The sequence below is a fragment of the Musa acuminata genome, chromosome BXJ1-5 (genome assembly GCF_036884655.1).
Source record: "Musa acuminata AAA Group cultivar baxijiao chromosome BXJ1-5, Cavendish_Baxijiao_AAA, whole genome shotgun sequence".
Classification (NCBI taxonomy): Eukaryota; Viridiplantae; Streptophyta; class Magnoliopsida; order Zingiberales; family Musaceae; genus Musa; species Musa acuminata.
Window position 1 is genome coordinate 7,968,654 of NC_088331.1, and position 25,808 is coordinate 7,994,461.

Sequence of the window (25,808 nt, forward strand, 5' to 3'; positions counted from 1 at the left end):
CAAATAAAATCTGATCCTCATCACTCACAGTCTCAAGGCTCCATTCATATTTATTCAACTGGACAGCAGCAAATAGTGATTTATATTATTCGTGAATGCTGCCATGGACTCCCAAACAGCGTCGAGGAAGAAACACAGTTCTCCTGATGGAGCTTCTGTCTACAAATAATGGACTGATGCAGGTTGGCATTTGATGAATAATTGCTCGAATTATGAACCAATATTTAACTTAAGGATTAATCATATATACTGGATATTTCACACAGATATTAAGGACCAATATCTGTGAGTAAAAGACAAGTAGCTGAAAAGCTCATCTTGCATCACAAGTAAACTACAAGATCCATCCAAGCCCGCTGCTTAAGGCCATGACCTTGTTCTGATGAAAAAGAAAAGACCTATAATTACATGACCTAAACATGTTGATGTAGGCAGCTTGATTGCCAACATTCAGCATTTTTGGCATACTGACACAATTGTCGGGCAAACAATTCTCATCCACTACATGACTTTGTTGCTTAAATTGTTGAGTTAGGTGGGAAAAATCATAGCTAATTACTTAAACATGAGGGTCTTTCAGTGCCCCAACTTCTATCTATTAATCTCATTTTGCCAATCTTCTACCTGTCCATATTCAATTAACAACTTTAGGAGTGCCAGAAGACTCAAAAGTAGGCATTTTTGCAAGCCAAATAAAATGACAAAGTCCATCAACTCTCTTTTTTGCTTTCAATAGTCGAGAACTGTTCTATGAAAAATTTCAGCACTGTTATGCTGAAGAAATTTGTCTTGGATAACATAATTTATTATCCTTTACTCAATTCTTTTGAGAAAAAATTTTCTTTCTTTTGTTATATCTGTTCTCAAGCCATTAAGGCTCCAACAGAGTCAGAAAGGTTTAAGCTTGACAGCAATTTTGGGATTCATAAGACATTTGAATGAACTACTACTGATTCCTTCTCTTGCACATTAGACAACACCTACAAGCCACACAAAAATCTGTTCTTTTGCGTGCTTCTATGATAGGAGATTGTAGACCGCTGTGATTCTTGAGCTCACAAATATTACACACTGTCGATGATCCTTTTAAGGTACGCAAATCAGCAATCAAAGTAAAACTTCATGTAGTAGCTATAAAAGACTTGACGCTGCCATCAATTCCCTCCCACACCATCGGTAAGGCAACAGGAAGAGCAAGCATGGGCATGATAGCTTCATTCGCTAGACTCTGCTTACTAATCCTCCTCCCCTACGTCCTCCAAGCCCAAGCTAGGTCCTCCAACAGAACAACTCCGGCGCTCATAGTGTTCGGCGACTCGGTCGTAGACCCAGGCAACAACAATGCCATCGTCACCACCGTCAAATGCAACTTCCCGCCCTACGGCAAAGACTTCATCGATCACAAAGCCACCGGCCGCTTCAGCAACGGGAAGATCCCCTCCGACATGATAGGTAGTAAGTGTGATGAGAGTGTAGTCAGATTACATGAACTAATGGAGAGCAAATAAGCCTGGTGGTTTCTTCCAGCTTCTAGACTAGGAATAAAGCAGCTCGTACCAGCATACCTTGGGACAGAGCTCGACGCCGAGGACCTCCTCACCGGCGTAAGCTTCGCTTCAGGTGGCTCGGGATACGATCCTCTGACAAGTGAATTGGTGGTATCCGTTGCTATCCGTCCTTGTAGTTTTGCCTGTTCTTGTACTCGTAAAGACTCGAATGCCTGATGCAGCAAGCTATACCGATGAGCGAGCAGCTCAACATGTTTAAGGAGTACATGAAGAAGCTGGAAGAGATTGCGGGAGAGAGAAAGGCACGGGACATCATCTCCAGGAGTCTGTACCTCGTGATTACGGGGACCGATGACCTGGCGAACACGTACTTTACCACACCGTTTCGCAGAGCAGAGTACGATCTCCCCTCCTATATTAAGTTTGTGGTGGAGACGGCTACAAGCTTCGTGCAGGTATTCCTTCTCATTTTACCGAGTCTCTTGCTAAAAGCAATGGAGTAATGGCTTCTCGTTTTGAGTTCGAGCTCTGCATGCAACCTCGTTGTTAGAAGTTCTTGGAAGGATCACGTCTTCAACTGTACAACATAAGAGTACACGAATGGCAGACTACAACAGATTCAGGGAAAGCATAGACTACAATAAAAATAAAACTACAACATTACTGTGCTGATAAGAGGGCTTCCAAGAATTTCTCAGAGAACCACCATTTGCTCAATATGTTTCATCTAGGATTAACCTATCAATTTAGATTTTACCTATCAATTTAAATATTTATTGAATTATTTATGTTTTTCTTCTCTACTAAATTCGTTGGGCTTTTGTTTGAATTATTTGCCTAGTCCATCTTTGAACAATTGTCATGGACTTAGATTTTGATTCTTGTTTATAAGGTTTTAAGATCGACATTTTCAAAAAAAAAATCATGTTTGACAATAAAAAATAGCTCACTAACTAATTTTGTGACATTAGGAAATTCATGCACAATTTATAGTGACTATATATATATATATATATATATATATATATATATATATATATATATATGGCTGGCAAATGGTAATCTTTTTCCCTTCGTACCAATTAGCTATGCTAAACTATAGAAAAGCATAAAAGAGTATCCAAATTGATAACCCACATTATTCATAATGATCTAAAACGCTATAGATCCTCACAAACAATTAAGCCCTTCCATCTAGTTTTAGATCCCATTGCTGGTCATCAAGCCATTAGTAACAAAATAAATGGTCTATCTGATACACATCATACATTTTGGCATTTATCATTTGCCTGTATGGAAAAGTTGACTTCACTAAGTTTAGATATTGTTTGCCAACAACCGAATAATAAATTAGCAGACAAGAAATATAAACAATTTACCAAAAAATTTCTCAGCAACTGTCAATCAAAAACTGGATATGAGACTATTTAGTTCAATAGTAAGAAAAGAATGAAAATCTTGCATATTAGAAACTAGTGACAGAACTTCACTTTCATTCAGCTCCCAGCTTCACTGGAAATTTACATATTTACAACAGTAAGGAAATTTAATCATTGGTTGTGATGGTTTTGCCGTTCCACATCCTCATCGAAAATAAGGTTCAAAACACTTGTTCAATGAGCTATCACTGCCTAACAAATTTCTAGCTCAAGCCACAAACAGCAAGAAAATGATTAAAAAGAATCGTGTCTATTGAGCAAAAAATTGCAAATTAGAGGAAGCTACTGATTTAAATGAGTGAAGGTAAACCTACACAACACTAAGTAAAACAACCAGGAAAAGAGCAGAGCAGTGTTTGTCTTCTTATTGCCGCTGCACTAAAACAAGGCTTCCTTTCAGTTTCAAAGATACTAAAGAAGCTCAAAACTTGTTTCAGGAACTGTACAATTTAGGGGCACGAAGGATCAGTGTCTCAGGAATATCTCCTATAGGGTGCCTACCATCACAAAGAACTCTGGCAGGAGGGATTGAAAGAGAATGTGCCGATCTCTATAACCAAGCTGCAGTCATATACAACTCTGAGCTATCAAAAGAGTTGCAAAGGCTTAACCATTCCCTACCAGGATCAAGAATACTCTTCATTGATATGTACACATCTTTGCTTGATCTGATGCAACGCCCTGAAGCTTATGGTAAATATAATCAATGCAATCTTCATCATAAGCGGTTCACGAAAATCTTATCAGAAGCTCAAAGCCTTGCTTCTTACTTGGTATTGTTTCATTTGTTAGGATTCAAGGAGACTGCAAGGGGATGCTGCGGCACAGGAATTTATGAGGTTACACTTACTTGTAATAGCTTCACTGCACCCCCATGTGAAGATGTTTCGAAGTACTTATTCTGGGACACCTATCACCCTACAGAGAGAGCGTATAACATTATCATAAAAAAAATTTTAAGGCAGTATCCGTCATCACTAAACTAAAACTTGATAATTCACCAGTAATAAATAGAAAATGTGTTGTTCTGTTGCCAGGCAATATAATGACCATTTAAAAAGAATTTCCTGATCATCTCTTCTTCTCTGTGCCTTTGTTTTGTTCTTCCGAATGATGATTCATTATCAGCACTCCACTTCTACATGTAATATTTCAAGAGTTTTGGAATGACATCTTGAAACCTCACTTCAATTTCCCTCGGAAGAAACGAAAGAGATTCCTAGTCTAAATGATGCACAAAAGCATAATCCATGTCATCTATGAAGAAAAGGCATATTTCACAGAAAAGCAAAATCAGGATCACGTAATATTTGTATGAAGATCTATATACAACCCAATGTCGTTTTGAGGTGATAATTTCCACATAACTGTCCTCTAATTCTTAGATGCAGTGGTTGCAAGCTGCACACCTGCATACTAAGCCATATACATATAGAAAAGGAAAAGGGCAGAATGTATATGGGAAAATAGATTCCAATAGAAGCCTTAACGAAGCTTATTATGTGCTACTGCCTGGCAGAGCTCATCTTCATAAATTAGAACTCTAGTAGAAGCCACAGCCTTGAAAAGTGGCCTTGGCAAACCTGGAGGGGCAATGCGCCTTGGAGATAATGTAGACTCCTGGAAAAGAACAGCTGAAATTTGTTTCATATCCATTATGTGAAGACGAGGAGGACGAGGTCCTTGTCTCGGAGCTCTTGGAGTGTGTGGGCTTGATACCCACATACCCTTCCCTTCCTTCCTGGAAATGCAAAATAATATAAGCATAAGATAGGAAAAATGTGGAATTAAAGGAAATGGAAGCTTCCATGATTATGTTTATTCTGCTGTACCTTACAAATGACCAATGTTCACTTGGAACAGGAGTTCTATTCCTAAGCATCCCTTGCCTAGACCTGTCTGGAGTAGTGTAATTAAAATGTTGTTTCCTAGCCAAAAGGACCTGGCTCAAAGCACAAGACTTGTCATATTATTATCTAAGGAAATCAAATAAAGCTTGTGCTGCAATCTTAATAACAACATATAGTCAAATGATCTCCTATCGTTGACAGAAAATTAGCTTGATGCAATATTATGGAAATCATGCACAAGATGGGAACTTCAGAAAGGAGAACATTTTTTTATGGAAAAGTAACAGAAGGGATGAAAAAGAAAATACAAATTGTCGTTGCAAGAGCTATGACAAAGTAGCTTTTATAAAGTCTACAAAACTAGGGATGACATTGTATAATAAACTACATTCATAAATAGTCATGAAAAGGTAACTCAATTCTCGAGATATATGTACATATAAGAAGGCTATGAGTAGAAGAAAGGAAACTCAATTATCAGAAAGCAAACATGTTTGAATAGAATCATCAACGAAGATAAAACAAAAGAGAGGCTCAATTCACATCAATTATCAGGGCTGCGAACAACAAAGAAAGCTAAAATAGAGCACTTACTGCTGCTCGAACTTGCTGACAAACATGGAAAACAGCTCTTAGTTGATCATGATGCAAGTAGCACAGGATTTTAACCTTAGAACAAGAAAGAAATAAAATCATCGGTCATGCCATAACAGCAAATAAAAAAATTAACATAGATAACAAAAGTGAGAAAATGTATCAAAAAAAGATTGTTCCCAACACACACCAGAAGATCCATAGGAAGAGATTCAAGCCTTGAAAGACCATCAGAATCGACAGCGTGCTGTGCTTTAGGTGTTTGAGGCTGTTTCTGTTGCTTACTGACTTCTGTTGTAGGCTGAAGGTAGACCCCAACAGGAGACACAGTAGGGATACTCTCTCGGATAACCTCATTTTGATGTAGTTTATCTATTTCTTCCTTAGACTCCAAGATAACCACTTTCATCCCTACATCTGCACAAGATCTGGCAGTGGTCCTGCTGCAACTGAGCTGCACAAGTGCACCTGGGTTCATGTACTTGTTTCTGGCATTCTTCATCCTCCTTTTTTGACGAAATGTTATTGATTCTGGACTCATCAGGAAGAATATCCCAAAATAATTCAAGGGCTTCTCTGCTTCCTGACTGTCAATTCAAGGAAATAAGGACAAAAAGGAGGTATCGCCCAATGCAGGAAAAAAAAAGCACTTAAATTACCAACTGATACAAAATGGTTTACATATTAGCACAAAAACATAGTAGTTTCGTGACATAATAATTCTAGCAAAAGAAACTGAATAAAGTTCTGAAGATTAATTCCTCAATCAATTCATAAGCTACAAGTGCATTTGGGGGAACCAAACTGACTGATTCACTATTTCTATAAAAGAAAGTTACAACTATGGCCATTCAACAACTAAAGACCACATTAGAAAGATACTTAACAAAGCTAGAGAAGCAAGTAAACCCATATGGGCATCAAGTTCATTTTTTTGTAAGGGAATATGCTACCGGCGATCGGACCATTCCGGGAAAACCCTCAAAGAAAATCTAAAGCTACATGAATAAAGGATTACTGTACCTGGACGGCACAGGTTCAATGATGAAAGAACAGACAGCAGGAATCCTGCACATCCTACAAGCAACTGTTATAGTGCAAAAGGTACTGATTCCTTCACTAGAATTAACAGCAATAATCTAAATCCCATTCAGACTCTGTCTTTATTGGCTGGTGATTCCTACCCAATGCCAAACACAACCAAGAGTGCCCGGCCAATTGCCAATGTGATGTATGTGTGAAAGAATGAAACTAGAAAACACAAGATGCTGAAACCCACTCATTTGCAGGATCATTAACATGAAACTCACAAGCGATTAGCTTCGACTCCCAGCTCCAGCCGGCATCTTCTCTGCAACACGAGCAAACCATCGTCAAAGGAACATTCGGAAAACCGAAGTCAGAAACCCAACACCAAAACCTGAAACAGAACTTCAGAAACCAGCCAAATCTTGGAACGGCAAAAGAGGCAAAGGAGAGACTAAGAGTCAGGAAAGAGAACAACAACCCTAATTGATTGGCTGGACGTGCACTCGTGGGAGCGGGCGGCGCCGTTAGGGCCCGCAGCTGTCGCCGCAGTTCCCGATCCGACGGCGGAGAGCGCGGCGACGAGCTCCGATGATTTCGTTCGCCAGCTCGTGACGCTCCGCTTTTGTTTCTTTTAATCGATTTTCTCGATGTAGGGTTATTTGATTTGGCATTTTAAAAATTTAAACTTCGGATTATGGAGGGAAGCAGAAAATATAAATTAATATATATATATATATATATGATTTTTTTAATTTGAAGGTATATATATATATATATATATATATATTTATTTATTTATTTATTCTTTGATCTGATCCTTTCTGGTAACGTGGAGTGCCGAAATCTTGTTGATGGGGGAAGACACGAGGTTTAGCCTCGGATACTTTTCCTTTCTGCCTCCCCCATGTCAGGTTTATGGGGATCCAAGAAAAATAGTTGACATACTATAATATTTTTTTCCCCATTCTTTTCTTATAATTTTTTAGAAAGAAAAGGGAATCCTATGATGTGAAGATTTGGACGGGTCCTTCAATTGGTTATTAATGGGATTAGCTTGTTGAGACGATTCATCGTGTCGTCGTATACCTGCTTTTCCATGCTTTTATTTAGGTAACGACTAAGTGACTCGTATCTTTTATGTAATCAAAATGGAAGAGATACATTGCTTTCGCAATGATGGCATTCAATGCAATCGGGTTTAATTAACTGATTAGACTCAGTCTTCCAAAACACAGATTTGGTATCCCTAAATTTGACTCAAACTTAAGTTATTTAAGGAATGATGGTGTGTACTTATTAATTTGAGTTCAGTCATTTTGGATTAATGGTTCAAAATCATTGTCAAATTCTAATTTAGCTCAGTCTCAATTCGAATAATACTCTAATTTAATTCAAACATAGTTCAAAACTTAGGTTCGATCAGCTCAAGTCCTATTCTAGTTGGGAGTTAGCACTTGTGTCTGAAAAGGCCGAGTTTTGTCGCTTACAAAGACATAGATATGTATTTAGGCGCCTAGAAACTGTTTGACGGAAAGCGCGACTGAACTGAGCTCCGGGCGGCGAGCAAGACGTAACATATGCAATAACTACAGAATCAAATGATGGGATCGCCCATCCACTTGGGTGGGGGTCGGGCACCCCAAGATGCGTCTTCTGCGTGTGGTTGACACCTTGTGCGGGTTTAGTGATAATTACACATATATACAATTTGTTGGAAACACCAACGAGTAGAGGTGATACAAATATTTGACCTGCACTCTGGCCACACAAAGAGTTACATACAGCCCAATGCCATCATATAACAGAGAAGCCAACTCCGTGAAGCACAAAACACTACAGGAACACAAGTTGCCAAAGGAGCAGTGATCTCAAACAAAGATAACATTCCCATTCTTCCCCTCGTACATATACAAACAAAACGAGGCTCAAAAGTTGGGACGAATACAATCACCCACTTGCTTGTTTGATAGCATCGTGCATGACAAGGTGCCTTGGCTCCATGCGTGCTTATTCTTCTCTTGACACCAAAATACAAATTTCCATCAAGATATTGGTTGGAGCAGGTTTCATGAAGAATCATCCTAAACCCAAAAAAGTCTAATTTCGACCATGACCGGATGTACATATAGAAGCCAAGTACTTGTAAACAGTTGAACTGAATCAATTTTAAGTTAGTAGTTATACCTTCATCATGAGCGCATGTCTCGTTTACAGACCGGACAAAATGTTCCCCATTTCGTTAACCAGGAATCAACACACACCAAATGGAAATCTGCACAAGTCATTAGGTATATCATGAAACAAGAAAAAAGTGAGCATCGTGATGAACAAGGTGATGTCAACCAAAATATTAGACGAACGCCCGAGGGACACAAAACCAACCAAGTATACCACTCATTTATAAATCAATTTAGTTTCATCAATGTTAGAGGTTATCACTGATAAACTAGTACAAAGCAGGTGTTCATCTATTTCTGTAAAATTCACAACTCATCATTCGAGGTAAAATCATTATTTAGACAAGAAACAGGAGCCACAACAGACTTCCAAATTATGAATCACTTGATGACAAAAACAAGAACTCATTGTGTTGCCAATATATTTGAGGGTAAAATCATTCCGGAGTCAACCAAGCCTAATCGAAAAATCAGAAGGCTACCAAACTAGATCACTATTGTCCAGTTTGGAAAAAGGAAGCTTTTTCAAGCATTAAAAACCCCATTGGCAATGAATGAATCTTATCGATGATAACACCCAATGGTTCCCAGTATGCATTCCAATGAACTAATTCATCTTGGATAATTTCAACAAGAAACCTCAGAAGACTAAGAGAAACTACAAAAAGATGGAATGTTTGACAAAGAAACAGGGAGAACAAGAAATATGATTAGTACAGCTTACCATGTAGACAGGGAAGAACTCTCAGGGAATCTCCATCTCTGTAATCTTCAAGGCAAATAGCACAAGTCTCTGCTGTATGCTTGCTATTTAAGTAGGCAGTTCTAAATGTGAAGCAGGGAAGCATTTCCACTGCTTCTCTTTTCATACTAGAAGGCTGACTATGAACTCCATTCCGAAGAAGCCGACAGTTTCTAGCCAACATAAATGCAGCAAGTACCATTATTATGACAACAAGAGAAACAAAGGAGATAACCAGGATGGTTCCGGCAGTCTCGTCCATTGAAGATCCTATACAACATTCGCCCTTTTCACCTCGAGCAAACTTCTTTAAAGTCTCACCTGCCATCTTTGAAACAAAAACTGCATGTATATGTATGCCAGCAGAATCTCCAACCACTGCAGCCACATAATATGTAAATATATAATGAAAAGAGAAACACATATAGATGAGAAGGCAAAGATTTGAACAACAGAATGCACAAAAGATACAAGAAGAGTAAATAATGATTTAATCAAGGTGGAGAGTAAGCATCTAATTTTCAGTATTACATGTAGAGTTAAGCCTCACGAGTTCACCCAATAAGCTTTAATGTAGAGAAGGATATCATTATCTAGGCATAAAGAAACCAACAAGTTAACAAAAGCAAACAAATTTGATCCTTACCCACAGTGTGCACATAGTACCCACAAGTCACAAGAGAAAAAGGAACTTAACATGCACATCAGAAAAGGCTGAAGAAAATGTGAAACTTTCATAAAATGCATCAAGGTTATGAAATGGTAGACAATCCAGGTTATGAAAGCATAAGTTCCTATCTCTGTTGGACAGCCATTCATATCCATAGATCAATCATTTTATTCCAAGACCTAAGCTGCTTCTAGCCTTCACATTAAGAAGTCTTAGTACAAATCTGCTAGTTAATCATCATACAGTTCTTGAAGCCTCCAGTTGTGCTCATTCATCTGAGTCTCTCAACCCAATACCAGTTTACCATCACTAAATCTTTCAAATCTTCTACTTATCGAGTTGGATATCTTCAACGTTTAAGATAGTAAATCACTTCAGTATTTCAAAAGTATGATCACAGATGTCCCATGCAGATTGATATGCATCATGCAAATGAAGATAAAAAAAGAAAATAATCAAGATGGATATAGACTGGTCACAATGGTCAAATTGCAAAAAAAATATTTCCACATCAAATTTTGGAAATGCAATGGCAGCCAACTGAGTGTTCCATGTCAAGAAAAAAAATTAAAAGATATATGAAGCCAGTTTGTAAATGCCAGAACTGGAAAAATAAAGATGTTACTGCAAAAGATGCTAGTATCAAATGAGGACAAGTAGCAGGAAGATCTCATATCATTTATCAGGTCCTTGAATGGATCAGAACATATTTATATGGTTGATAAAGTAAGATGGAAATGAAAATTGTTGAGTCCAGATGAGGAAACCATACAAATGGTTGGAAGAGGGATAATCAGAAGTAATATTAGATATTTGAAGGGGTCAGGTTGGGTAGAAAGAAGAAAGACATTCAAAAATTCAAAATCTTCTATAAACCTAACAAAGAGTTGCATGATAACCATTATCTACAATAGAAGAATAATTAAGTAAAAAAGTCATCGAGATCAGATTGCTTCACTTAAATCAACCACAACAGTGATAGTCCTTTTCTAATGTTGACCTAAACTAATAAATCATAAGCAATTTTGATAGACTAGGGCATGATGCTAAAAATGAGACAAAACTTGCTGTCTGTATAAGATTTGATCTATTGAGATATAAGGTACCAGACTACTACCTGAACTTAAATTCAGCTACTGGAAAAAGAACCGAAACTTTTAATCTATTTTAGGCTATAAAAGGGATTAGTTAATGTAAATCATCGAGCCTAAAAAGGACAACAACATAGGTTGATAATAAATTCTAATAGATGGCCATGATATGCTGTAACATTTTCTCTTCAGTTCTAGCAATATTTTATCTTCTCCTTTTGGCAACATATTCCCTTTTCCTTTACAACACAAACCCTATGTATGATCTAATATATGAATCAAATTAGACTTAACAATCCGATCATTTTTCCAAAACCCAACCCCCAGTCTGAATAGCCAGATCCTGATATGATTCATAAACATGACTTTAAACCTTGCTTGTAAGATAAAAATGTTTTGAACTGTAAATAATAATAATAATAAGTTAATAACAATAATAATAATAATATCACAAATTCACAATGTTATTTAACTCCAAAAAATACCTTGTATCATTAAGCAAATAGTCCCTAAAGAATACAGATCAAATTCACATCTGCATGATATCATTAATTATATGTCAATCGTTCTCCCTCCCAAAACTTTTATCAGTCAACAAATCTTCCAAATTACCTTCTTTTTGCATTCTAAATCTTCTTCTGAAGCAAATGGCTTTATCATGCTACTAGTTGCTCGGCAACTAGGTGAGAAACACATTTGGAAAACCTGTATCCACCCCAGAACTATTTATTATCCAACTGCCTAAATAGTTACTAGCACCAGTTTGACATAAAACCTTGCATTGCCGAGTTATCCAAAATTAGTTGATCCTATGCACCACACTAGTTGATTGTATGCTTCAGCAATAAGGACCTCCTCAAGATATAACATAGAGGTCCGAACGACAAATGTCCAGTTTGCATCCATAATGTGATCCTTCTATGGTCCAGTGAGGAGGACGAGAAGACACTTAATGTGCACAACATTATGTGATGGCTGGAAGATTTTGCTTTCTCAAAAACCTGACAAACAAATTGAAGAAAGATGATTATAATCACGGGGCGGGCGCCCATTCTCACTGGAAAAGCAATCACAGGAACAAGAACAAGAGTGGGTGGGAAACAGCCGTATTGTGCACTCACTGGAGTACAAACTGCTCTTCTCCTGGTCGTCGTATATGATCGCAGCCTCAAATCCACCATCCTGGGCGTTCCTAACCTTCTCCTCGAAGCTGCACACGCCCCTGGAGATCAGAACAAACCTCGCATCTCCTCCGCCGCTGTCGCCTACGGCAGTCCAGTTAGTCCTGAGAACGGAGCACGCATCAAGGGGCTCGGCGGCGTGCAGCGATCCGCAGATCCCCAGTCCATCGACCGGAACAGCTGGAAGCACCACCCGAGATTAGCGAATTCTTTCGGCTAACCTAACCCTAGAATGGATAGAAGGGGGAGCGGGAAATCACCGAAGCGGGCGGGCGCGTCGATGAAGGTGAAGGAGAATGGCTTGGAGCGGAGGTGTACGAGGGCGTCGGAGGGGCAGAGGAGGGAGGAGACGGAGACGAGGAAGAGAGAGTAGGAGAAGAAACCAGCAAAGCCACGGACGAGGCGGCGACGGGGGCGACCAGAGGATGTCATCGCCGCAGCATCACCCTGTGATATGTAGTGCTTCAGTTAGCGATCTTTCGCTTCGCTCAGTGGGCCGATGGTTGGCTCGTGTGCTGCGTCACCACCGGAGGGAATGCGGATGGCGGTGTCGATGGTGGTTTGGTGCACATGGAAACGTCTCACCGGAACGCACCTCTAGCGTTTTGGCTCGGGTCGTCGGGTGACCCTAACCCATTAATTAATTAATTAATTTATTAATAAACGCTATTTAAATAAAAATTTCTGGTTAATTATTCTAAATTAAAATTATTGGATTAAATTCAACCAAAAAAGAAGAAGAAATATTAGGCCTAATGGGTTCAAGAAGCGACTCCTTTTTTCATTTCACTCACTATTGGTGGGTTCATGTTTATATGGTTCATTTCTCTCTTTTTGATAATGTTAATTTGACTCAACTCAACATTTATTAAGTATTTTTTATTTTTATAATATTTTTTAAAGAATAAAAAATTGTTAATTTGAATTTTTTTGGTTGGTTGAATGGTAAAAGGCACATGAGATATACTACTTTCGAACTTTTAGACAATGGAAAAGGAAATCCACTTGCAACAAATTCCACAAAGGTATGGACTCGAAGCCCACGAATGGTAAGCATCATGATGCCACCTTCATCATGATGAAAAGAAAGCCATCTTCATCCAGATCTATTCCACCTCATTAAATCTGATCAAATCAGAAGATGGACAACAAAGAAGACCACTTTATTAGTTCTAATTTATTTGATCTCTTCTAAATTTAATCTATTTCAGATCTACTCCATCTCATCCATCAAATTTGATTCGCTGCATGCTTGATTGAATTTGATCATAAGATAACACTTGATCCACATCTCTTCCTCCGAATATCAACAGTATTTGACACTCCAAGTTCCATGTAGCTACTTTAATTTCTTTTAAGTTGTCCGGCGATAATTATAGATCCTATTCAACAATGTTCTTTTTAAATATGATTTACTAAGTCATATCGATAACTTGATGTACTCGAAAATTATTTAAATATAAAATATTTAAATACCAAGAGAACTAATGTTAATGATAAATCATAATCATAAATTATAATTATATCAAAATCATCTTATTTTATAAGACATTGGTTACTAGCTCCATAGCACAGCACCACTAATTTCTTTATCCAATACTATATTAGTAGCATACTCAAGTTACAAACTATTTTCGCTAATTATTCTTGTACTCAGGTAATAAGTTACTGTGATGATTTACTTTGATGAAAATAACACAAGAGAAAAGTATTATTATTGATTATATATAAAATCTAAAAGTTATTATAAATAATTTAGCTTTAATAGGTCATCTCATGAGTGATGAAGAAGCTATTATCATACTCTCGATAGTAATTTCAACACTTAGACTTACCAATATCATTTAAATAACTATATAACAAGTTGATTAATCATGAAACTTATCTTAAATGAGAAGAGAGAAAAATGGAACCAACTATCACAACTCGATTCAATCAAAATTCTAAAGGAAATAATAATCAAATAAATAAAAACTTTAATAAAACACTGAACGAGATGTCTCCTGAACACATAAGTAACACACAAAATCATTATCTTTCATTACACTATCTACTCTCCAACTATACCGGCAACTTCAACCCAAACAATTTAGAAAAATAACTTCAACAGTAATCACTATAATTATAAGTAGTTTTGGCATCACAACAATAATAATTAGTAAAAAATTATCTATTAGCTCTGTGACCAAATTGAACACAAAGCAAAAATTTATCGATCTCAACCCAAGTCTATTACTACATCCAATTAGCCTCAAGTAAATATTATGACTATTCCGACTACTCATCCAAGCTATTAGATTATTGACATTGGTGCTTTTCATTATAAACTTCTAATCTATAGAATTTATTCATCTAAATCGACTATAGAGATAATGAAGATATCATCATTAGTAATAGTAATGAAATCCCTATCACTCATACAGGTTCCACAATACTTAATTCACACATGCACTTTTACACTTGATATTTGTATGTACTTAATATCAAAATAAACTTTATTTTTGTACCTTAATTTTGGATACAGAATAATATCTCTATTAAATTTTTTTCTAATTATTTTTTTATAAAGGAATTGAGCATGAGGGCATCCTTGTTCCAATGTTAGAATCAAGACATATTTACAAGTAGCCATCAACTTTACAAATCTTCCGATCAATCGCTCTTATATCAATTGTTGCTCTAATCGATGTAGCATCGTCACCTTTGTTATATGTTATCCTTCACTCAATAATAACTAATTTCTAATTACTTTATTTAAACTTTAGAATTGTAAGTTATTATAATGTTTGCCTTAGTAATAAAAGTCAAGTTATTTTTTAAAATGTCTTTCATATCCTACTTCAAATCATTTTAAACTATTTATACTAATATTTGGAACATTGTCCTAATCACCACCTTTGATAATTTTATATTTTATATCATTTTTATAGACTACTTTATTAAATATAGATGATTCTATCAATATAAATATGAAGTCACTCTTTACTTGTTTTAGAAAGATAGTCGAGAATTCTTTAATTCTACTATTAAAATAGTTTATGAAAGAGGTGTTATCAAGGTTTGAGAATTTACATTTCATCATGTGATATATAACATCTAAAGTCACTATCACACACACCTCAACTAGTTAGATCCGTCGAACGAAAGCACCGACACATAGTTGAAACGGGTCTTACCCTCCTACACTAAACCTCCATGTCATTAACATTTCGATCAACAGTCTTTCAGACTACAATCTACCTCATTAACTATATGCTTATCCCAATCCTATAATATAAATTATAATTTAAAATTTTATTTTATAAAACTCAAAACCTTCATAAATGGTATTATGCTTCACATCAGTTAACGTCAAGATCCAAATCTTGTATCTTCGTCAGATACTCCCTTGAAGATAATATTTTTTAAGGCTATGATCTTCAGACTCATAAAATCTTTGAATCACATCATATTATTTTTATTAAGTTTACCTTTTCCTTTCTAAAATATTGTTCTTCAGTAATGCGAGCTACTACAACAACCATCCATCACCGAGTTCATATGAATACACTTCAGACCCCCTTAAGTGCACCTCTCACCCTATCAACTAGTTGTTCTCCCTAGACCTATACTTTATTATTACTCCAGTTTAGTAGCACCTCACCTCCTTTGTAATTTTTTTATCTACCTTTTTTACTAACTTACTTTGTAACACCCAATGAAATAATGCCCTCAGCATCATGATGTTTTTATCTTTTTTTTAGCTAAGTGACTCTGAAATGCATCAACATGATCAAGTATGTGTCACCAACTCTTCACCAATTCGGATACATTCAATATAACCCAATAATATCACCGAGCCTAGACATCACATGACAATATGTTCTAAAAATGACATCTTCAAATCATATCAAATCCTTAATCTTCATATTACCATAAGCTCTACATCTGACCCTATTAAACCCATAAGCATCATCTAAGCACAAAAACATGGACCCTTGTACTATCTCACCTTATACAAAATTTCATCAAATACGAATGAATCTTTTGAATTAACGAAACTCAGATTAATCTATTACTAAATACAGAGCATGTTTAATAGTCAAAGGGTTTCACCAACAACTAGTGTTAATTTCATAAAGACCTTTAGTTTGATTGTTAAACCGATGATAATTCGACTCATCCTGAGTTTGGCTATCACTCAAGGCTATCATGTACGTGGACTATATGTTAACAATGCTTTCTTATGTGAGACATTGACTGAAGATATCTTTATGTAGTAATTTATTTACTTTATTCGTCCTTAATATTCAAACTATATTTATAAATTATAAAAAATTATTTATGGACTTTGCCAAGCTCCAAGATCCCGGTATAAGGAACTTGGATTTTTTTTTATTTTAGTCGACTTTGTTAACTTTAAATCTAAGTCCTCTTTATTCCAAAAGGGATATATTATATATCTACTAGTCTATTATCCATCAAGATCAAACAATTTCTTGAGCAATTGACAAATTGATTCTCATCTAGAAACCTTAAGTTATTTTTCGAGAGTGAAAGCAACGTTCACATTTCTAGACTTTTCCTATCTCAAAATAAGTACATTTTAGATTTATCATCAAAGATGAACATATAGAATACCAAAGAAATCACCACCCCACCCTCTATCACTAAGTTGGTCAAATTATATAATATTAACCCTACTACATATCCCATATAATACCGATAAGTACTTTATTAATTATAGTATTTATCTTACGTATCTATATTTGTAGTCAGTAAAGTATCATAATTCATTCATTGACCCTCCACTTCATATTAGTCTGCAACAAAATGTATCTTACAATATCTTAAAGAGACTCTTAATTATAAACTTCTTCGTAAACACTCATCACTTCATCTTTATACCCTCATCAATGTTGATTGCATCAATGCCGTTTGGATAGATAACACTAATAATAGAACATCTACATCACTTTATATTATCTTATTTTAAGTAAATCTAATTAGTTAGTGTTCTAAAAAACAAAACAAACTTATAAGATTTACCATCGAAACTGAATACTAAGTCATCGCTACCATTAGTACAAAATTCAATTAGATTACCAATCTACTATACAGACTCGGCATCAGCTCCTAATCTACTTCTGATGGGGATATAAACAGGAATAACCTTTATATAGGAACAAATACTAGAAGACCAAAATACGCAGCGGAATAAAATGGAAACACAATCAAACAGAACACCAAGATATACGTGGAAAACCCCTTCAATGTGAAGGGTAAAAACCATGGGGCAAACTAGAGATAATCCACTATAAGAATAATGAATATACAAATCTCAATCTCTTGCCCAAAACCCTAGCAACAACCACAAGAGAATAACTGGGATACAAGGATCACATCACTGCCCACAATATCTAAAACCTCCCCAAGTAATCACAGCAAGAGTCTACTGTAGATTTGATCTAACATGAGATGAGAACACTGCTAGATGATTGTGAACAGTCTCTCTGCGTTGTCCTTGTCTTCTTCCCTTTCTTTCTCTTCCTTTTCTGTCTTGTTCTCCTTCTTCTCTTTGGAATCTCGCCACTCCAAAGATCTGCCTCGTTGCTGCCTTTTTATAGCTTTAATCTGCCTCTAAAACGCAGCCACCACACCCCCCTAATCTTAATTAGGGTTAGATTAAGAGGGGGTGTGGGCTGTGGGTTGCCCTAGCCCACATGGGCTGAATATGGGCTATCAGCCCAACAACCTCCCCCTTCAGCCCATAAGGGAGGCTGTCCCATGACTCCTCAATGTGAAGCCATGCCGACCAACTGTTGGCATATCTCCTGTCTTTCTTTTGGTAAGGTCTTCGTCAACATGTCTGCTCCGTTGTCATCTGTATGAATTTTCTGAAGCTGCAACTGCTTCTCTTCCTGCTCACTCTCAACTGCTTCCTGGTAACTCTCTGGTTCGCCTGCATCAGTAAGCATCACATACTCATCTGTAGAGTATCTTATGGAAGGTTGACGTTGTCTAGAAGATCTTCTCAACTGAGGTTCTACGGGAACTTGCTCTCCTACTTCTTCTTGCTCAACATGTCCTGCAGGTAAATCAACATTAGGCTCTACACTATTTTCCTGCACATCTCCCCCATCACCCTGATATACTGGAGGAATAACTGGGTCACAATTTGCTAATCCTTCTACAGAAGTCTTGGCTGGTGCCTTCTTCTTCAAATCCTCAAAGGTTTGATCCTCAAAGAAGACCACATCTCTGCTCCTGAACACCTTCTGCTTTTCTGGATCCCAAAGCCTGTAACCAAACTGATCATGTGAGTAACCAAGAAAAATACATTCTTTAGACTTACCATCCAGCTTGGACCTCTCATTATCTGGAACATGTGCAAATGCACGACAACCAAATACTCTCAAATGCCTGTAGGAAACATCTTTCTCTGACCATACATGCTCTGCAACATCACCATCTAGGGCTATACATGGTGATAAGTTGATCACATCAACTGCAGTCCTCAAAGCCTCATCCCAAATCCTTTTGGGTAGCTTGGCCTGTGAAAGCATACATCTGATCTTTTCCATGATGGTGCGGTTCATCCTCTCTGCAATTGCATTATGCTGAGGTGTACCAGGAACTGTCATCTCATGTTGGATCCCATGTGACCTGCAATAGTCATTAAACAATCCCGTATACTCACCACCATTATCTGATCTTATGCATTTCAATTTCCTTTCTGTCTCCCTTTCAACCCTGGCATGAAACACTTTGAAGACATTAATAACCTGATCTTTGGTCTTCAAAGCATAAGTCCAAATTTTCCTGAAAAAATCATCTATAAAAGTGACAAAATAAAGTGCACCACTTATACCAAGAACATCAATAGATCCACCAGGAGTTTTTGTCCTCAAAGGACCACATACATCTGTATATACACGGTCTAAGGCATGCATTTTTCTAGACAAAGCAGCACTAGCAAATGAAACTCTATGTTGTTTACCAGCCAAATAATCAATACAAGGGTTCAGATGTATACATCTGAGATCTGGTAATACCTCTCTCTTGGAAAGAGCTTGCAGCCCCTTCTCGCTCATGTGTCCCAATCGCCTATGCCACAACTCCATACTGAAGTCTTTCTCTGTAGTATTTAACTGCTCACCATAAGCTTTAGCCTGCAACCTGTACAAAGTATGACATTTCTTTCCACTAGCTATAACAAGAGAATCCTTACTAAGCTTCCATTACCCTCTGTGAAATCTGCTTTCATACTCTTCATCATCTAGTCTTCCAACTGAAATTAAATTCAGCCTCAAGTCAACCACATGCCTCACATCCTTAAGTACCAACTTGCAGCCAAGTTGGTCTTTAAATGAATATCACCCATGCCAATGATGTCTGCTGTGCCATAGTTGCCCATCTTGACAACACCAAAGTTTCCAGACCTGTATGTAGCAAAAAACTCCCTCCGAGGTGTAGCATGATAAGAAGCACATGTGTCAATCACCCACTCAAGATCCTGACACACAAGAAAAAATATCATCAGAAGGAGACAAAATCAAATAATCAACACCCTGCACTATAGTTGTAGTATTATCCTTTGACTATGTAGACTCCACTTCTTTTCCCTTTTTCTTGTTCTTCTTAGATTGCTTACATTGGTTCTTGTAATGTCCTTTCTCACCACAGTTATAGCAAACAATATCTTTTCTTGATCTTGACTTGCTCCTACCCATACGTGAACTGCTTCTGGACTTTGACCTTCCTCTGTTCTCTGAGATAAGTGCATGTGAATCATTCTGAGATGTTACCGAACTTTTTCTTCTCAACTCCTCATTCAACAAACTGCTTGTTACTTGACTCATAGTGACAATACCATCTGGCGTAGAATTACTAAAGGAAACCACCAGTGTCTCCCAACTTTCTGGTAATGAACTGAGAAGTAATAATGCCTGCAACTCATCATCAAGAGACATTTTCATAAAGGATAACTAGTTAGTAATACTCTGTATTTCATTCAAATGCTCGGCAATAGAAGCACCCTCTCTATATTTTAGGTTCACAAGTTTTCTGATCAAAAAAGCTTTGTTGCCAACTGTTTTTCTTTCATAGAGACTTTCCAATTTTTTCCAAAGAGAATATGCAGAAATTTCAGTAGAAACATGGTGAAAGACACTATCATCAAGCCACTGTCTAATAAACCCAATTGTTTTTCGATCTAACCTCTTCCACTCATCATCTGTCATAGTTGTAGGTTTTGCACTATCCCCTTGCAAAGGTCCATACAAATCTTTGCAATACAAGAGATCTTCCATTCTTGGTTTCCATATCATCTAATTATTTCCATTCAAACTAATCATACGAGAAATATTACTGGCCTCCATGTTCAAATACAAAAAAAATTAAATCACCAAAACCCCGCTCTGATACCAATTGATGGGGATATAAACAGGAATAACCTTTGTATATGAACAAATACTAGAAGACCAAAATACGCAGCGGAATAAAATGGAAACATAATCAAACTGAACACCAAGATATACGTGGAAAACCCCTTCAATGTGAAGGGTAAAAACCACGGGGCAAACTAGAGATAATCCACTATAAGAATAATGAATATACAAATCTCAATCTCTCGCCCAAAACCCTAGCAACAACCACAAGAGAATAACTGGGATACAAGGATCACATCACTGCCCACAATATCTAAAACCTCCCCAAGTAATCACAGCAAGAGTCTACTGTAGATTTGATCTAACATGAGATGAGAACACTGCTAGATGATTGTGAACAGTCTCTCTGCGTTGTCCTTGTCTTCTTCCGTTTCTTTCTCTTACTTTTCTGCCTTGTTCTCCTTCTTCTCTTTGGAATCTCGTCACTCCAAAGATCTGCCTCGTTGCTGCCTTTTTATAGCTTTAATCTGCCTCTAAAACGCAGCCACCACATCCCCCTAATCTTAATTAGGGTTAGGTTAAAAGGGGGTGTGGGCTGTGGGCTGCCCTAGCCCACATGGGCTGAATATGGGCTATCAGCCCAACAACTTCTACAATATATCATGACAATATTAGTGCCACCTGCCTATGCTCATCCTAGTGTTTCGCTCCGACATCAAACATATTATCATCGACTTTCATTTTATTAAGGATCAAGTAATCCACATTCACTATGTGTTTCTCATGTCCATATTTATGATTGATTAGTTAACTCCCTTACAAGACCTTTTGCTTATAGGATATTTCAATTATATCAGTCCAAGACTAACATTCTTAACTGAAGCTTAATTTTGCATGGACATGATAGAAGATCATATTAGAGACAAATATGAAATAACAATTTTACATTGGTTACATGCTCTAATCTTTAATCAATCTATGATATGAGGATCAATCACTATAATATATATCTATTATTTAAGTACATGATTTAAAAAAAGAATCTCCCAAATTTATATAAATAAAATCAATCCTTTTAAAATAAATTCTTTCTTCGCTACTATTCACTTCTGTTAGGCATGCATTTTTCTTCCCTTTTGATGTTCTCATGCTGTCTACCTTAACCGACGCTGCCAACCGGGGGCTCAAGTATAAAAAGAAACTATTTCATGGCAAATACGGGGAAGAAGTTCCCAATCGGTCTTAAGTGCCCAACTAAAAGGGACGACTAAATCAGTATATTTGCATGAGCTCCATATGATTTAGTCTTCCCAAACTCTATCAGCGATTTGGTGCCTAAAACTAAGTCAAAGAGGAGAATCACTATGCAGGTTCATTACCTTGCTTTCCTTCCGATCACCGCAGCAACATCGAGATGCGAGGAAAGATGTATGAAAGCGAAAGAAACCCATGCAAATTAAGCCCAGCCAAGTTGTCCCACAGTGGGCTGTGGATAGGGTGCATGAGCTCCAAATGTGTTTGTTTGGCCAGAGGGGATGCAAGATCAAGAGGGAAACAAAACACCTTTAAGGATGATAATGTTGCCAAATGCATTGCTTGCCTAATCCTCACAGTGCTGATTCCGTGGCCAGGATATGAGAAAGCCCCACACATGTAGTGGGTTCCTTGGCGGAAAGAGCAACCACACACATGATAGGACCATCTCATGCAGCCGAAAGTTTTGTTAGATGTACCTTTTAGCTGTTAATATGTAGCTGTCCAAAACCCAGTAGCTAGCAGGGAGCGAGTCCTTTCAATCCTTGTACCAGTAGTTAGGTGGTGAAGTCAATATACTATTTTCTTGGATGTCGAGATCGAGCCCATAGAAACTTCATATATTGCTGAATATGTCCAGCCAATTCTTTTCTCAGTTCCAAGCTCTCACCAAAGGAAGGAAAGGGAATAATTAATGGTAGCTTCAACTATGTCCAGTGTGAGAGCAACTTCACATTCCCATGAACATTGAACCTCTCGGACAGACGCAGATTGTGGACCCCACGTGAAGGCAAGTAGTCGGCAAACATTTCTGCAAAGGGTGTCGTCATGGTTTCAAGACCTTGAGCCTCGTATCGTGGCTTGCATACAAGCAGGGACGGCAGCTTATTCAATACAAATGAAGGATGCTAAAGCACCTCACTGAGAAAAGGAGTTAGTATAAACTACTCACTGTAGAAAGAAGGCCTCTGTCATGCTGGCATTTAATGGTGCTGATGTAGCACGTACATGGTGCTCACATGACGTGAGGAACAGCAGATATAAAGAGCCATACGGGAAGAGTCCTTACGGATTATATTTATGCATCGGCTGCGTCTGCGCATATTCACCATTGTCGAAGCCACTCAGTAACAACGATGCACACAAAACGTTAGCGCTAAGAAGAAGAAGAAGAAGACGATGATGATGATGAACAGGATCGATAGATGAAGGCGAGAGCGTCCGCATCGTTGTGTTGCAGAAGGAGACGATGAAGGAATCTCAAGACGTCCAGTTGCTGAAGCAACAGGATGTGAACATATCCCATGAATGCGAGAGATGTAAACATATTTGCATTCGCCAATCAATCTGTTGCTACTTGGCTTCTGAACACCTTTAGCCGTAGACGGGGGATAAGGAATTGTTTGCTACGTCAAAAGTTCATGTTGCATGGATCGGAGCTGGTCATAAAGCTACGGGATAGGGAAAAGAAGAGCATGGACAGTGCATGGTTCTCGGATGGTCCCAATACTATGCTTCCTAGGAAGGCAAATTGGAAGTTAGGCGGAGAGATATGCTTAGTTATTTACCTCGGAGATAGGCCTTAGCTTATCTTCCATTGTCTTATTTTATGATCTCAATGTCCATTAATAGCCGTTAATGTTGACCAACACTAGAATGCACCAAGATTCTGGTTTATGGTTTAGCCATTGAGCAGCCATTTATAATGTCAAAGCTTGTTATCATTAGATCTCCGGCATATGTATCAAATTGGAGTAATTCCAGCATCAAATGTACCAACTTGTAAACTTTCTTTAACTTGTTCGTATAAACTTCTCAATTTATTTGAAGGTGCATTATGAAAGATAATGGCAAGAGAGATGGTAATACATATTAAAAAAGGTTTTAATATTTTGATTATGATTGAAATATTCGAATTATGATTGTACAAATGAGCGTCCTGTATAATGAATTAGAATTAATATGTGAGATAATAAATTAATTAGCATTAAATGAAGTCAGACAGGTAGAAATTGCTACCCTCGATCATGTTTTGTGCAGAATCGACATCACATCATTGCACTGCTCCCAACAAATTACCAGCATTCAATTCTGTACAGATCGGACAAGCGCAGTGGTTCATGGCGATTGCGGCTTCATTGGATTTGGTCAATCTTCTCATATCGAGAAGCGTGACAACAGCTTTATTTACGGACCGTCGGTGAGTCCAATCCGAATCTTTACATACTTTTTTTCTGTCCTCGACTTTTTCCGAATTCATTTCAAGTGTTCGGAACGCGAACCACAAGTCTGTCCATACAGAGATGGAGACGCGAGTAATGGAGAGAGCATGGGATTGAATTATGCGATTATATTGTAGGATTGCAGAAGCTGTGTACACGCCACTGTGGTGGCTACGAGGAGCAATGATTGGTGCAGGCGAGGGACTGCCCTTCTCACAGCGGTTGCGTCGCCGGTGGCCAAGCTTGCAAGCCAAGAGTCGTCATCCAGCGTCAGACCACCGGTCGCTTTAGGTGTCGAAGTCGAGCTTGTCGAGGAATCTCTCGACGCTTTCTGACTGCTTTACATAATTATCGAGAAAGCAACAGAAGAACTTGATCAGATCACAAACATGAAGGTAGTGATGTCGGAGTAGAGTAAAAATGAAATAAACTGTAATTATCACAAACAGGTTGTGGACGTGAATTTTCGCATGTTCTCGTAATGAAAAGGTGGGAACTTTCTGTGGTTGCTGAAACGAACCGAGGTTTTGATACCTTGGGGCAGATCGTGGGCAGAATGTGATGGTGTAATCGGCTTCGCCGGCGCAGGTGAAAGTGCTGGTGGGATCGTCGAAGGCGTAGCTGTACGACCTGGGGCACGCCGCCTTGAACATCTGCGAGTACGACGACGGACGGCACGTCGTCGGGCTCGCGAACGCGCCGCTGCAGCAGTACTCCGGCGTCCCGAACGCCTCGCAGGCGCTCCGGCACGCCTCGCCTTGCGCGGTCCGCAGCTCCGGGGGGCACATCCGGTTCAGGTCCACGACGCACCCCGTCGCGGCGCACTCCCCAGAGGCGCCGGCGCGCCTGTTTGCCTCCACCACCATCGGCAGGTTGTAGCCGTCGACCAGGCTGACGTCGTAGAAGTCCTGCCCCGCCGACGAGGGCGCGAGGGTGAACTCCGCGAGCGTGGCGGGTGGTGCGGCACCCGCGCCGTTGCATTCCACCTGGCCGGAGCCGCAGTCGCCCGTGGCGCAGGACCAAGTACCGCCGGTGGAGGAGCAGCCGGTCCGGGCCCAGAAGCGGCCTGACCAGCCGGCGGGGGCCTGGAAGGAGCGCGACGACGCGACAGGGAGCTCATAGCCGGTGGATTCCAGCTGCGGGGTGCCGGCGTTGGACAAAATCCCTGGCCAAACGGTTTCCCCGCATCTGTTCACGAATGTAAATGTCGCCCCCTCCCCTGCACAAGCACACACACAAATCTTCCACTGATGAGAAAAACGCGAACAATTCATCGACAACCAAATAGACTGCGCTCGTAACCGCTACCTCCATGGAACAGGAAGAACAGCAGGTGAACAGTCAGTAGAAGAACGGGAGCCGGAGAAGACAGCAGAGAAGGTTCCATCAGTCACTTGTGAAAATGTTTGTGAGACTTCTTTGCCTCTGCCTGTCCAACTCTAAACGGTGGCGAGGAAAGAATAGCAGGAGGGTTTCTTGGACTGGATGTGAAGAGAAGTGAAGGAAGATGAAAGATGACGAGGAGAATGGAAAGAGGTAGCAACACCAGCACCCATGAATTGCCAAGGGGAGGAGGGGAGGAAGGCGAAGTGGGGGGGGGGGGGGGGGGAAATCTAGAGCTGGGTTGAACAGGCATTTTATAGATGGTTTTCTGGCCTTTGATGGCGTTGTTAATTGCTGCT

At 38.7% G+C, this 25,808-nt stretch overlaps 4 protein-coding genes across 9 annotated transcripts; 1 reads left to right on the forward strand and 3 right to left on the reverse strand.

The window, feature by feature from the left end:
• The first annotated feature begins 1,179 nt into the window (after positions 1–1,179).
• LOC135673528 (GDSL esterase/lipase EXL3-like) lies at positions 1,180–4,021 on the forward strand. The gene is made up of 5 exons (XM_065182567.1): positions 1,180–1,452; positions 1,528–1,658; positions 1,730–1,963; positions 3,385–3,640; positions 3,740–4,021. The coding sequence occupies exons 1-5, from the start codon at positions 1,200–1,202 to the stop codon at positions 3,931–3,933; spliced, it is 1,068 nt and encodes a 355-aa protein (XP_065038639.1). The 5' UTR covers positions 1,180–1,199; the 3' UTR covers positions 3,934–4,021.
• A 109-nt stretch (positions 4,022–4,130) lies between these two features.
• LOC135673529 (F-box protein At4g35930-like) lies at positions 4,131–7,045 on the reverse strand. 2 transcript variants are annotated; one of them, XM_065182568.1, is made up of 6 exons: positions 6,899–7,045; positions 6,702–6,742; positions 5,582–5,978; positions 5,392–5,466; positions 4,780–4,889; positions 4,131–4,688 (listed from the first exon to the last, which is right to left on the reverse strand). In XM_065182568.1, exons 3-6 carry the CDS (start codon positions 5,930–5,932, stop codon positions 4,433–4,435), a joined length of 792 nt encoding a protein of 263 aa, XP_065038640.1. In that variant the 5' UTR covers positions 5,933–5,978; positions 6,702–6,742; positions 6,899–7,045; the 3' UTR covers positions 4,131–4,432. The 2 variants fall into 2 exon arrangements, with proteins under 2 accessions (XP_065038640.1, XP_065038641.1); XM_065182569.1 differs by having other exon boundaries at positions 6,896–7,045.
• A 1,103-nt stretch (positions 7,046–8,148) lies between these two features.
• On the reverse strand, positions 8,149–12,887 carry LOC135673530 (receptor homology region, transmembrane domain- and RING domain-containing protein 1-like). Of its 4 annotated transcripts, none has more exons than XM_065182572.1 (5): positions 12,542–12,887; positions 12,222–12,461; positions 9,322–9,717; positions 8,605–8,692; positions 8,149–8,432 (listed from the first exon to the last, which is right to left on the reverse strand). In XM_065182572.1, the coding sequence occupies exons 1-4, from the start codon at positions 12,711–12,713 to the stop codon at positions 8,610–8,612; spliced, it is 891 nt and encodes a 296-aa protein (XP_065038644.1). In that variant the 5' UTR covers positions 12,714–12,887; the 3' UTR covers positions 8,149–8,432; positions 8,605–8,609. The 4 variants fall into 4 exon arrangements, with proteins under 4 accessions (XP_065038644.1, XP_065038645.1, XP_065038642.1 ...); XM_065182573.1 differs by having other exon boundaries at positions 8,149–8,437; XM_065182570.1 differs by having other exon boundaries at positions 8,149–8,501.
• Positions 12,888–24,236: 11,349 nt separating this feature from the next.
• LOC135673531 (thaumatin-like protein 1) lies at positions 24,237–25,717 on the reverse strand. Of its 2 annotated transcripts, none has more exons than XM_065182575.1 (3): positions 25,435–25,717; positions 24,661–25,345; positions 24,237–24,461 (listed from the first exon to the last, which is right to left on the reverse strand). In XM_065182575.1, exons 1-3 carry the CDS (start codon positions 25,511–25,513, stop codon positions 24,245–24,247), a joined length of 981 nt encoding a protein of 326 aa, XP_065038647.1. In that variant the 5' UTR covers positions 25,514–25,717; the 3' UTR covers positions 24,237–24,244. The 2 variants fall into 2 exon arrangements, with proteins under 2 accessions (XP_065038647.1, XP_065038646.1); XM_065182574.1 differs by having other exon boundaries at positions 24,237–24,464.
• Positions 25,718–25,808: the final 91 nt, after the last annotated feature.